This window comes from Medicago sativa, chromosome 3 (assembly GCF_051527215.1).
Source record: "Medicago sativa cultivar Bolivia chromosome 3, Bolivia_mono, whole genome shotgun sequence".
Classification (NCBI taxonomy): Eukaryota; Viridiplantae; Streptophyta; class Magnoliopsida; order Fabales; family Fabaceae; genus Medicago; species Medicago sativa.
This window is the reverse complement of record NC_140751.1, coordinates 20,565,165-20,579,381: the sequence shown is the minus strand read 5'-3', so window position 1 is coordinate 20,579,381 and position 14,217 is coordinate 20,565,165. Positions and strand designations below refer to the sequence as shown.

Genomic DNA, 14,217 nt, shown 5'->3' with positions numbered 1-14,217 from the left:
TTTAATTAAACTCGTCTAGATCATTCAAAATTTTGATTTTTTTTTCTCAGCCATGTTTACAATATTATAAAAATCTCTCCAAAATATTAGAATTTTTTAATAAAACATGAATTACATATGAATTTTTATGTTTTTGTCCATTAAAAATTCATATTTAATTCTTTTTTTTTAAAAATTATAATTTTTTTTATGATAGATTTTTGTAATATCTCATTTAAAAGTAGAGATCAAAAGTGACGATGAGAAATTTTTAAGAAACTAAAAATCGAAGATAAATTTTAATATGACTAAAACAAAGCGTTAGAATATTTATAAGGATCAATAACATATCTAATCCAAAAAGTAAATAGATAATTAACATTATATTGACCTTACAAAAACATTAGATTTTCGTTTACATGGATTTCTTCTCCTTTAAATGATCCACCCATGTTTGTCAAAAAAAATAAAACAAAATAATCTACCCTTCATGGTTTTTGGCATTGAACACACACCCTTCGAGTCCTGTTTTGTCATGAGCTGGTCATACGTGGGTGAATTTTACACTCTCTGGTCCCATGCATAAACAAAATGTTTGGAGTTTTCCTAATCCCAATTATAAGAAGGGTTAATTATGTTTCTAGTCCCTATAAAATAGCGACCTTGTAAGTTTAGTCCCTACTTAATTTTAATAGCATTTTTAGTCCCTAATTTTGTTTTTCTGCACTGAGTATTAGTCCCTACTCAATTCAAATTTGTTTAATTTATACTTAAACTCTTAAATTTTTGAACAATTTTTTGCAGACAAGTTTAGAACATTACTAAAAGTTCGTCCGAAAAAATTATCGCAAAATTTGATTTCTACATCCAGATTTTATTACTTTTTATCTTTAACTTTTGTCGTTTTAAAAAATTCATATTTAATTCATTTCATGTCAGAAAATTCTAAATTTTAGTAAACGAACCTTTCATAGTGTTCTAATCTTGTCTCAAAAAAATCGTTCAAAAATTTAAGAGTTTAAGGATAATTAATCAAACTTTGTTTTAGCAGGGACTAAAATTATAAGTAAATTTTTTTTTATAGGGACTAAAAATGCTATTAAAATTAAGTAGGGACTAAACTTACAAGGTCGCTATTTTATAGGGAGTAGAAACATAATTAACCCTTATAAGAAAATGTTAAACATTTTAAGATATATTTATTATTTTCCTGAAGAAAAAAAATTATTACTTATTATACTTACTTATTTTTTTAGGAAACATTTTTTTTTGAAAGTTTTTTTGTTTTTTTAGGAAACTTATCATACTTATACTTGTTAACACGGTTGATAATAAATAAAAAGTCCAACATCATACAAAATAAAGAGTTAAGAAACCCACAATTGAGAAAATTATTTGGGTAATTGTTTGAAGCGCAAAATATTGAAATCTAACCCTTGTTGATAAACACCATTAGATTTATCTCACTTTTAACTAAAATTAACTTTCAAATAATGAATCTTCAATGTTCCATAATTAAAATTAAATACTACACACGGTTAGTTCCTTTATAAGTTCCACCCATCATTATTTATCTAACATTAACATTACACCCTATCTGTCTGACAAAGGCACATGCACATGCAGACAGCTCCACAATCACACATCCTCATCTCACATGGACTTATGAGACACCAGACCTTGGTTAACATATGACCCACACAAACATTTCTTTCCCTCTTTCTCTTTCTCTTTCTTCCCCATAAAATATTCAACTAATTCACAAAAATTAAATAATGAAAAAAAAAACCTTTGTGCCAACAAATTGAGTAAGATTTTTGATATACACTCCACGTAAATGTTTTTACACTATTAATAAGTCACCAACCATCAATCATATATGTTTGACACAGAAATAATTATGATTATTAGTAATAATTTGAAAATTATGATTGATAACCTAAAAATATATGAGAAATATTGATGACTGTTTCCACGACATTCTTTAAAACTTTTAAATGATAATTTTTTTTATAAAAATTTGTATAATCAATACATTAAAAATTAAAATATTTGACTTTTTAGAATGATTTTTTATTTTAAAATCTTTAAAGAGTTCAGGTGGGACACTCGTTAACAAGAAACAAAATATATTTAAAAAATAAAAAATACTTGTAAGATAATAATTAATTAGACGCACCGTATAAACACACTCACATAAAAATATATATAATTTAATTATTTTAAAAATATATTTAGAGGCACCATTTAGACACACTCACATAAAAATATGTACAATTTAATATTATTTTATCTTTTAATAAATTTATGTTTATCTAAACAATGTGACCAAATAATTATGATCAATTTCCTTTACATAACCATGTATATTTTTGGTATAAAATGGATGTATTTTCTAAACAATGAATTAACAAATTTATAAAACAATATATATATATATATATATATGTAAACCTTTATGACAGCTCTAACCAGATTGTTAAGCACTTTTTTATGACAAACCCCACCAAATAAAAACCAAAAACATAAATAAATAAAAATTAACAATTTCTTTCTCTTCCATTAAGATATGTGTTCTTTCCATTGACATTGGTTTCACTTTTGGTGTTTTGTTCAAAAGCTGTTTGGTTCCATTCCTTAACTGTATCATCTGTGTCCATTACCATACACCTTATTGTCTGGTTTCTTTTCTGAAACCTAACAAGGTTTTTCTTCAAACCAAGTGAAAAAAAAAAAACATTTTTGTATAACCCCAAAAAAATTTAGTAGTAGTTTATGCTTTTAACAGCATAAAGTTTCAATTTTTATTATGTTTTTGATAATCCAAATCTATGTAGAGTTTGATGAAAATTGGATGAGTTAAAGGGTCATTTTTTTTTTTTTTTTTTGGTTTGAGTGATTTTAAGTGCTTCAAGAAATTGTTTATTTTGCAATTTTTGCAGCATTTTTTCCCTCTTTATGTGACTACAAAACTGTGGAAACTGTTCCATTCTGTTTGTAGCTTATGATTACACAAAATTGAGGTCTTTGTTAAGTTTTGAGTGTGAATGAAAGAAGAGAAAATTGGTTCATTTTTTGTTTAAGCAAAATGGGTTTTGTTTTGTTATGTTGTTGATCCATTTGAGCTTGTTGAAATTTTGGATTTTGTGTTGTTAAGTTAGTAGCAAGAGAAAAGTTACAATCTTTACACAAAAGGGTTTTGGAATTTCTGGTTTTGTGTAAGTAGATTTGACTTTTGAGAGAGTAATATAGATCAAAACAGATTTTGAATGAAGAGTTTGTAGTGTAGTAGTTGATTGTGGTTGGTGGTTGAGAATTGAGAGGTTGAGTTTAGTTTGTGAAGAAATTAGAGAGTTGACTTGACATGGCTGCAAAGTTACTGCATTCTTTAGCAGATGACAATCAAGATCTGCAGAAGCAGATTGGTTGTATGACTGGAATTTTTCAGCTCTTTGATCGTAATCAGATGCTCACGGCTCGTCGGATTAGTCAAAAGAGGCTTCCTTCTGGTATTACTCTTAGTTGTAATATGATTAATTTAATTTTACCAATTAAGTTTGCTAAATTGTGTTAATTTTTGTTTTTGTCTCTTTATTTCTCCAATGTTAGTCTTTATGTATGTTTGGTTTCACTTTTGGAAATGCAAAACCGACGTGTGTTACGTTATCGAGTAAAATTGATTATAACTTGAATCTAGAATTTGGAGTTTTTGTATTTACAATTGATTTTTAGCCTTGAATTTATCGCTCAGCCCACTTTAACAAAATTGTATTGGAACATAAATCACTTTATAGTCAACTCGCTTTTAGCCAAAATCAATTTTATGAAAGAATTCATTCAAAAATAATTTTTGTCACTGCAAAATCAAACACATGAAATGATTTATCATTTTAGCTGTTAATTTTGCTAATTGAACTCGGGGTGATAAGATGGTTGTGATTTTAATTTTTTATGAATTTGTATTGGTTGTGTATGGTGATCTTCTCCATGAAATTGTAGGTTCCTGTTATTGCATCACTCTGACTTGTCATATGTTTCAGTGTCATTGTAGTACTTTGCATTAAATGTTTGTGGTTTCCATAGGCAATTTGCACTTCAATGATGGCAGCTTGGAAAGAGATTCTGATAGCATGCAGCATCGACAAATGGAAACTGTAAGATTCTTGTTTTTATCTTCATTTTGACAAATTTTTTACTGTTTCAGTTCGAAATTGAGTGAATAAGGCTTTTAATTGAAGCAGTGAAATTTTGTTACAATATCAAGTATGCATATATATGATATATTATTCTTGGCATATAATTCCATTCGATACAAATATGGAGAAAGTTGGTAATTTTCGTTATTTATCCTTGATTTATGCAAACTCAGTTATCTGAATCTTGTTTCTGTTTTTCTCTTGATTTTATTTTCATGCGCATATAGTTTCTATTGCTGATGAAAAAACTGCAAGCATATACATGGAAATTGGCTTATGAAGCATCGTTAATTCATTGCAGGATGCAAGTTTAAACAGAGGACTGAATGAAAAGCAAAGACTTTCGACGGAGTCATCAAGAGCATCATTCTCTTCTTGTTCATCATCAGTGTCTTCTCTTGATTTTAAGGCTGAAGTTGAGACTTCCTATGAAACCCCTTCAAGGGACACGTTTATGAACCAGCCAAGCATCTCTCCCCGTTTTGGCCGTCACTCCCTCGACCTGCGTGATGTGGTGAAGGATTCTATGTATAGGGACAATCGAGGGCCGTCTGGAAAGTCTACGGCCAAAGATCAATCTACTATTCATGCCATGAAGCGGAGGGATTCGCCGCGACCTCTTCCGATGTCGAAATATGTTGATAGGTCTTATGGAGTTGAAATAGATGAAAAGCAAAGTGTGCCCATTGATCTAAAGGAGTCTATCCGAGTTCTTTCTAAACTTAGAGATGCACCTTGGCATTATGCAGAAAGTTCTAGAGAAAATCCACGATCTTCGCAAGAAGTAAAAGATGGACATTGGCATTCCATATCAAAGGATGCTCCTTGGTTAGCTTACGATGGAAGAGAAACAAGTCGTTTATCTTTTGAATCGCGAGAGACGATCAGATCTGCACCAAAGCTAAAAGAGTTTCCTAGGCATTCACTGGATAGTAAGGAAGGTTCATGGCGCACTTATAGCTCCGAGGCCAAACCCGACCACCTATCAAGAAACGTTTACGGTGCCACCTCCACCTCGAATGAAAAAGTCTCTAGCCCACAACAGTCTTCTTCATCAAGCCAGAGTCGGCCACCGAGTGTTGTAGCAAAACTAATGGGCTTGGAAGCAATACCTGATTCCTCATTTGCCGGTGATACTCAACCAGGTTCAACTGAAACTTACTCAGCTCAAGATAACAGTCAGTTTCCAAGAGCATCGAAAAATGGATTCATAAGACCGCTTCGAGTTACTAACTCTCCCAAAATCTCCTTGAAAGATCCAACTTCCCCGAGGCGGAAGAATTCTGAGGTGGTTATGAAACCGGTCTCTAGTTCAAAGTTTCCGCTTGAACCAGCACCATGGAAGCAGCATGATGCAAATAGAAACTCTCAGAAACAAAGTTTAAGAACAACAAAAGCTCCATTGAGAACACTGGATTCATCTCCTTCGGTTTATAGTGAGATAGAGAAGCGGTTGAAGGACCTTGAATTCAAGCAATCTGGAAGGGATCTTAGAGCACTAAAGCAGATACTAGAAGCAATGCAAGAAAAGGGTTTGTTAGAGAGCAGAAAAGAAGAACAAGTTCCAAACGTTGTTGGAAGTCGAAGTGACTATGAACCTAAAGCTACAAACCTAAATCAGAATTTCAGATCGGTAAAGCAACAAAATCCTCAAAGAAACAATTTTCTATCTTCAACAGTCAAAGGAAATGACTCAGCAAGAGCTTTTGATTCACCTATCGTGATAATGAAACCGGCAAAACTTGTTGAGAAATCCGAGATTTCTTCGTCTTCAGCTATTCCAATGGGTGGATTTTCTGGTTCCAATAATAGAAACAACATATCTTCTACTCAAATAGCAAAAGAACAGTCTTCGAAGAATATTCGGAGGGACGCTTCTCCGGTTTCCACCGATAAGAAAACAAGCATTACCAAGCCTACAAGATCTCCACAATCTCAATCAAGGTCTCATCAATTTCCTAAAGAAAATAACCAAAGTTCAGTGAAGAATTCAGGATCAGTGAGTCCAAGATTGCAACAGAAAAAGTTGGAGTTAGAGAAGCGATCTCGTGTACCTACACCACCACCATCAGATTCAAACAAATTCAGAAGGCAATCCGGTAAAAAGGCAGCATCAGAATCAGTTTCCCCGGGTAGAAAAGTACACCACAAAACCCTCAACTTGCAGCATAGTGAAGAACAACTGAGTGAGATAAGCAATGATTCTAGAAGTTTCTGCCAAGGCGATGAAATTTCTCTTCAATCCGACAGCGTCACTTTCGACTCTAAATTGGATATTGAAGTCACTAGTAGTTTACGTTCTTCTGAAATTGATGACAGTCAAAGTCCCTCTTTGAAGGCTATAAAGCAATTGATTTCAGAAACAGTTCAGAAAGTAAGAGCCATTCATTTTTCTATTTTAAAATCAAACTTTCAACAATAACAATATGATGAGATTTTAAATTTTGGCGATATCATATTCTTTTTATCAGCTAACAGTATGTTGTTTTGTTTTGCCTAATGTTGTAGAAATCAACTCCAAGGTTGGATGAGGATGAGACAATTTCAGAATTTGCAACTAAGGCCCCTGAACATCCTAGTCCTACCTCCGTTCTCGATGGATCGGTGTACAAAGATGACGAGCCATCGCAACAAATGCAGACACCGAAAGATCCGAAAGGTAGTTTATGCTTTCTATTTAGGATAAATTTATAGGATCCATATTATCTTTAATGACCACACTTCATATTAAGTACAACGCAAATCTATGACACGGGCCTTGTTTGGACAAGCAACTTAATCATAGCATAAATGCTTATCCTGTAACATTGTAACCTATGAAGCACAAATATGGACACCATACACGACACTAACACAGGCACGTCGACAACGGTAATAATTTGAAAAAAATTTATCAAATAATTGAATGTAATCACATGTGTCGGTGTCGTGTCAATGTCTAATGTGAAGTGTTGGTACTACATAACATACAAGTGCCTATGTATAAGCTATTTCTATAACAAAAGATAAAGTAAAGTCAAACTGTTATCATATAAGCTATAATCTGTAATTGCTATCTTAGAGAGCGTATGATAATAAACTGAAATAAGCTTACGAACACTTCTTAAAAAAAAAAGCTTATGAACACTTCATAAGTTGTTTCTATAAGTTATCCTGAAAATTCTCACGAGTGCTTATTTATGTCAGTAGATAAGCTAAACTAAGTCATTCCAAACAATGTCATATTCTTGTTTCACAATCAGTTTAACAAGAGGAGTGATTGTAATTTTACATACAAAGAAAACTTTTTTCATTTTTATTTATTAGATGTTTTTAAAAGAGATTTAATGAGGGTTTGATAAGTGATAACAGTTTGAGAATTTCAGTTGATCAAGCTTACATTCACACTTGTGCATCATAGTAAATGTATGATTTTCCCATAGATGTTTGAAGTGTACGCACATGGTGAACTAGTCGGACACAGATCGAGTGTAATCACAATTCACAACAATATTAACCATCGGATGTGATTTTTATTCATTTCGAACCGTTGATTCCTTTGTCCTAAAAAATTGTGAAAAAATACAAGTTAGATAGATTACGAAATCCAATAATAACAATATAAATTGTGTTGGGCGTGGCATTACGAAACCTTGGTCTTTTTTACACTATTCCTTGCTTAATCTTCATTTTCTGATATTTTTAGCCTGAAGATTCGACCAATGCATCATAGTATTTTAAGTCATCTAGAATTATTATTTTAATTATCTCGTTATAATATCAAATTTTGCAGTTGGAAATGCTCAAGAATCCAGAGACAATGAGGTCAAAGATCAATGGAAGCCTGATGGTGACCTTTCATTTAACGGCACAGGATCTGGAGAGATTAACCGCAAGAAATTACAAAGCATAGACCACCTTGTTCAGAAGCTTAGACGGTTGAACTCAAGCCATGACGAAGCTCGAAACGACTACATTGCTTCCCTATGTGAAAACTCAAATCCAGACCACAGATACGTATCTGAAATACTACTAGCCTCTGGTCTCTTACTTCGAGATCTGAGTTCTGAATTTCTAACATTTCAACTACATTCATCTGGTCATCCTATTAACCCGGAGTTATTCCTGGTCTTGGAGCAGACCAAGGCAAGTAGTTTGCATTCGAAAGAAGAAAGCAGCTTTGAAAAAGCTGCTTTCTCGAAGCAAAATACGGAGAAATTTCATCGAAAACTCATCTTTGATGCTGTGAACGAAATTCTTGTTACAAAACTAGGTTATTCACCTGAGCCATGGTTTCAGCCAAACAAACTCACAAAGAAAAACCTCAGTGCTCAAAAGCTTCTTAAAGAACTATGCTTTGAGATAGAAAAAGTTCAAGCCAAGAAAACCGAACCCTGCTTAGAAGATGATGAAGAGGACGATGGTTTGAAGAGTTTGTTGTGTGAAGATGTCAAACATGGAACGGAAAGTTGGGAAAATTTCAATGGTGAAATACCTGGAATTGTGTTGGATGTTGAGAGACTTATATTTAAGGATTTGGTAAATGATATTGTGATTGGTGAAGCAGCTGGCTTGCGAGTCAAGTCATCAGTTCGGCGCAGGAAACTATTCGGAAAGTAGTTTGTTTCATCCCTTTTCTTAATTTCTCACTTATATTAGATCTTTATAATATTGTGTCATTTGCATATAATCTATTTCCACTATCAAGGCATTATAGAGCTATGCTTATATTTTTTGGCTAAGGTGTAAAGAAATGTGACTTACCATGGATTTATGGAATACATACTATATAAAAACTAAATTTTCTCCTTGTATGAAAGTAAGATTGTATCAACAAGGTGAAATTTCTGTATAATTTTCTACTTGAATCTTGTATGCTCATTAGAATAGAATGTGATTCGGCGTGGATCTTGAGATCGGCTTGAGTGTGACAAACAATTTATTGATCAAGTCAATGTATGATTGAGGTGAGTGAGAAGTAAATAATGACGACGTACATTTTTTAGAGGGCTAGATTGCTATTTATAGTGTGTTAAAGAGTGTGTTCGTAACGTTATTCGTCTGTCTATTTATATGCTTGACTCGACCGGCTTGAGAGAGTAGTGTATTTGGCCACAAAAAAATTATTATAATAGGTGAAGTGAATGATCTGGTGTGATGAAATGCATTACAAATGTTCGTATTTATTTATATACTAGTGTTAAGTCTCTAACTAAAAAAATTTCCCTAACTAATAGTGATCTATGTGATTCTTAGGTTTGATGCTTTTATCTGTTCCAAATTTTTTTTTTTTTTTTTTAGGAAAGGATAATTCACTATTTCATCCAAAATAATAAGAGAAATACAATTTAGAAGATAATAGAAAGTACTCATATTAGCTTATAATATAGACGTTCTAGCAAGGTTGTGAGCTGTTCCAAAAATTTGATTGACTAGAAGAGAAATGTTTTTTTGAAAACACTTTGAAAAATCTATAATTTTACAATGTCAAAGTGACCATAGACCGATTTTCTTATGACTATAAAAATAAATATTATTTTTTATATTTTCGTTATGTTTGTGTGTAAGTATTTTTCAAAAATTATTTAAAAAAAAGATTTTTATGCTGAAATATGATAAGTTATTTGGATTAGCTTGAAGAAACTCAATTTTAATTGAAGAAAAATTAAACATGCTCTCAATTTTTACTTTTCTTCAAAATATCTAAAGAATAATTACTAAGTTATTTATATCAAAACCATTTTTTATTTTAATATGTAACAAATGATCCTATATGGCATTGTAAATAGAAACTCATGGTATAATTGTAAACGACTAGATTAAAGTTATAGTATACAGGTATTAAATTTCGAAAGGTAAAAAAAAGTAAACATTCTAGAACATAGTTTCTACGTTCCAGAAACTAATTTTTGAGAAATTGTGAAAAGGTTGTTTGGCAAAGTGGTTTTCAAGTGATAAGAGTATTTTGAATATTTTCTAGGGTGTAGGGGGTGTGTTTGTTCATGTATGGAGTGTTGGTAATAAAACATTTAACAATTCTTTGTTGTTTTTTAAGTGCTATTATTTTCGCATGGATCTAGTGTTTTTGGTCTTGATGGACTGAGCCCGTTTTAAAATAAGAGATTTTCTTTTGAAAAATGCTCTTACGATCACTCCCAACTAAAATGACGAAAATACTCATGCGTGACTTAAGTCATGTTGAGTGCTTTCTACGTGAGTTGACTCACGCTGAGTTTACTGTTTTGTACAAAACCCATCAGTCCATAGTCCAACCACCAGTTTCTTACCCTCCACCTCCAAAAACCCAAAAAGTGCGATTTTTTATGTCAAAATCTTCATTCCAAATCATTGCAAATCGTCAGGAAGCAAGTTTCTACACTCATCAAGCATCAAATATCAGGTATTGTATCATCTTAACTCATTTGATTTTGCTGGTTTTTGTGTTTGGTTCGTCAGTTTTGGGAAGAAGGTCGCAGGGTGAGTTAACACACGCAGGGGCTAACGTGAGTCAACTCACGCAGGAGTTAAGTTGGCGTGGCTTAAGTCACGCAGGAGTATAATGCTATGTTTTTGAAATGTTGCGCCACTTTTTTCTTTGTTAGCTTGTTGCATAAGTTATTTATTTTTGTTCCTTGTTATTTTGTTATTCAATAAACATAGAGTGATATGGTTGAAAATGTGGCCGATGATGGCGTTGAATCGAAACCGGCCAAAATTGAAGCTTCTGGCGTAGCTTCCGGCGATATCAAACCAACCGTAAATGTGAAGTTCAAAGTCAAAATTCCCTTTCAAGCTCACATTGGTCACAAGACGGAGATGTAATACTTGATTTCAAAGTTGGAGGAGCATAAATATGTCTATATTACAAGAGCAAATAGTGAGGAAATCACTCTTGAAGAGATATTTTTGGGTTAATACGTTTTTACCCCCCCCTGTAATATAGGCGAGTTCCGGTTTTCCCCCCTGTAAAAAAGATTCTTTCGATTCCAACCTTGTAATATAAAGATTCCGTCGAAAACCCCCTGGTCGAATATTGGACCCCCCAGCTGATGACGTGGCGTGACGTGGCGCGCTGAGTCACCCTTTTCTGCTGACGTGGCGTGCTGACTGTATAATTAATTTTATTTTTTATTTTTTTATAGGGTACACGTGGCATTTGTCATTTGTTTATGTCTTTACCCCCCTGTAATTTAGGCGAGTTCCAGTTTTTCCCCCTGTAAAAATTTTAAAAATAAAAAATAAAATCTGGAAAATTTTAAAAAATAATTATTTTTTTAAAAAAAATTCTGGAAAATTAATAAAAATTGAAAATAAAAAAAATAAAAAAATTGTTCAGTTTTCCGGTTTATTTTCTCTTTTATGTTGTTTATTCCTTTGATGATGTCTAACTAATTCCTTTATGATTGGGTCATAAATGATTTTGTTCTAGCTCATGACCATGAAAGTTATTATAGTTTATTCAGTATAAATTGTACGTAATGCTTTTATGATTCTTACCCAATATAATTGATTTTAGGGAATTATAATTAGAGAAAAGGGCTTTGAGTTAAGGGATTGATCTGAGCTGTTTTTTTAATTGTCGTAAACCGATTTAGGTGCAGATTACTAATAAGTGATGAATAGATGATACGAAAGACCTAATCATTTCTCTAATCATATTTCAAAACCAATTTTATTCTTCAGTAATTTATTTATTATTGCAAAAAAACATGTTTTCCTAAGGCAACCCCCCATTAACATACATCCTGAATATTGACGAAAATTTTCAGGGTTATGATTTTTTCTGGGTATTTTTTTTATTAATATTGATGAAGATGATGAAGGTGATAAGAGAATAAGATGAAGAAAGGAAAAAAATATCGGGTAGTTATAGTGCACTATTACTTACAATAGATGTCTAAAATCCAACGGTTTATGTTTTATCAAATAGATTCCAGTTATTGATCCTGATTTTTAAAATTTTAAATATTTTCAGTTTTTTTATTTTGCAAAAAAATCTAAACTTTTTTTTATATTGAAAATTAAATTCCAGTATTTTTAAATATCTTCTAAATTTCAAAAAAAATCCGAACTTTTTTCCAATTTTTTAAATTTCGAAAAAAAATCTAAATGTCTTTTCTGCTTTTTTATTTTATTTTTCGAAAAAAATAATCTGATTTTTTGTTATTTTTAAAATTTAAAAAAAATCAATCTTTTATTTTTTAAAAAAATTAATCTGATTTTTTGTTATTTTTAAAAGATTTTAAGTTTTTAATTTTTATTATTAAAATGATTTAATGATGTGGTATGTATACACACACACGTCATGCGAATTTTTTTTTTTCAAGATTTTTAATTTTTTTAAATTTTTTCAGTATTTTTTTCATTATTTTCAATTTTTATTAATTTTCCAGCATTTTTTTTAAAAAAATAATTATTTTTTAAAATTTTCCAGATTTTATTTTTTATTTTTAAAATTTTTTCAGGGGGGAAAACTGGAACTCGCCTAAATTACAGGGGGGTAAAGACATAAACAAATGACAAATGCCACGTGTACCCTATAAAAAAAATAAAAAATAAAATTAATTATACAGTCAGCACGCCACGTCAGCAGAAAAGGGTGACTCAGCGCGCCACGTCACGCCACGTCATCAGCTGGGGGGTCCAATATTCGACCAGGGGGGTTTTCGACGGAATCTTTATATTACAAGGTTGGAATCGAAAGAATCTTTTTTACAGGGAGGAAAACCGGAACTCACCTATATTACATGGGGGTAAAAACGTATTAACCCGATATTTTTTCCTCATCCTGAGTCAATTAATATGCTTAACACTTTTTCGACCGTTTTGGTCATGGACTCCACTTACAAAACTAATACCTACTTAATTCCGTTATTTGAGATTGTTGGTGTCACCTCTACCAAAATGATGTATTGTGTTGCTTTTGCCTTTCTTTCCTTTGAACTATAGGATAACTTTACTTGAGCACTTATGATGTTGGTTGGTCTTTTGACCTCAAAACTCAACATGCCTAAGATGGTTGTCACCGATAGGGACAACACTTTGATGTAATATTTTCGATAAGAGAAAGAAAAAATTGCTTATTCTATTGGATGAAGTACACCCTCATTGGAAAAGGTTAAAGTTTACATGGAGAAGAGGTTGATGAACATTTTTCCATCACGGAGGAATAGAACGCCATTCAATAACGTCTCAAAATAGCCCCTTACAAGATGAAACTCCACATTAAAGAGGCGTTGCGTCAACTAGGATTTCCGGAGGACACAATGTTGTCTCCATCTCCAAGAAAAGTGGTAACCGAGGGAGCACCTAAAAGGGTGAGGTCTACACCGAAATCGACATCCACGGGTCGAATCCCCTCTACGTGGGAGCGTGTTGATTCTCAAAATCCCGATAGTCAATCCTCAAAAGATGAAAGGTGCACGTCTTGGCACTTACTCCCGCTCACAAGCTTCGACGCCTACTTTAAAACCTTTTTTGAATATACCATACCTTACACAAATGCCAATGATCATGAGACCTTTCATTGAAAAAATTGTGAATGTTAAACGGGATGGAAATTGTGGATTCCGGGTCATAGCTAGGCACATGGGAATGGATGAGGAAAATCATGTATTGGTTCGTGATGCACTTATTCATGAGTTGAAAAATCATAAGAGTGATTATTTGCCGATATTTGGTACCGAGAAGCGTTATAATATATCTTGGATGGTTTACACCCTCCACCAAGTAGTAGTGGAATTGCGCTTGAAGATAAGTGGTTGACATTACCGGATATAGGTCACATTATTGCAACTTGCTACAATAGAGCCGTTGTTCAATTGACTTTGCCCGAAAGAGGTATACGTGAGACATATTTCCCAATCCGAGGGGATCCACGACTTAACCCACATTCCAACATCATGTGTCTTGGCTTAATTCCCGACTACTTTCTTCATGTTTTTTTTGAAAGAAGGTTGGCCGTTACCACCGCCTTGTGGGGAATCGAGTAATAACAAGATCAGTGAGGCAGAGAAATGACATTTTACTTTTACGGATAGACAAGCCGCCTTCAATGACCTCA

General features: G+C 32.6%; 1 protein-coding gene across 1 annotated transcript; it reads left to right on the top strand.

The window, feature by feature from the left end:
• The first annotated feature begins 2,576 nt into the window (after nucleotides 1-2,576).
• On the top strand, nucleotides 2,577-9,009 carry TRM4 (LONGIFOLIA protein). The gene is made up of 5 exons (XM_085751217.1): nucleotides 2,577-3,488; nucleotides 4,063-4,133; nucleotides 4,477-6,549; nucleotides 6,684-6,834; nucleotides 7,948-9,009. The coding sequence occupies exons 1-5, from the start codon at nucleotides 3,344-3,346 to the stop codon at nucleotides 8,772-8,774; spliced, it is 3,267 nt and encodes a 1,088-aa protein (XP_085607343.1). The 5' UTR covers nucleotides 2,577-3,343; the 3' UTR covers nucleotides 8,775-9,009.
• Nucleotides 9,010-14,217: the final 5,208 nt, after the last annotated feature.

Coding starts and splice junctions, on each gene's coding strand:
- TRM4 (XM_085751217.1), top strand. CDS start 3,344: ATGGCTGCAAAGTTACTGCATTCTTTAGCAGATGACAATCAAGATCTG. Junction 3,489..4,062: donor TCAAAAGAGGCTTCCTTCTG/GTATTACTCTTA, acceptor TGGTTTCCATAG/GCAATTTGCACTTCAATGAT. Junction 6,835..7,947: donor GACACCGAAAGATCCGAAAG/GTAGTTTATGCT, acceptor CAAATTTTGCAG/TTGGAAATGCTCAAGAATCC.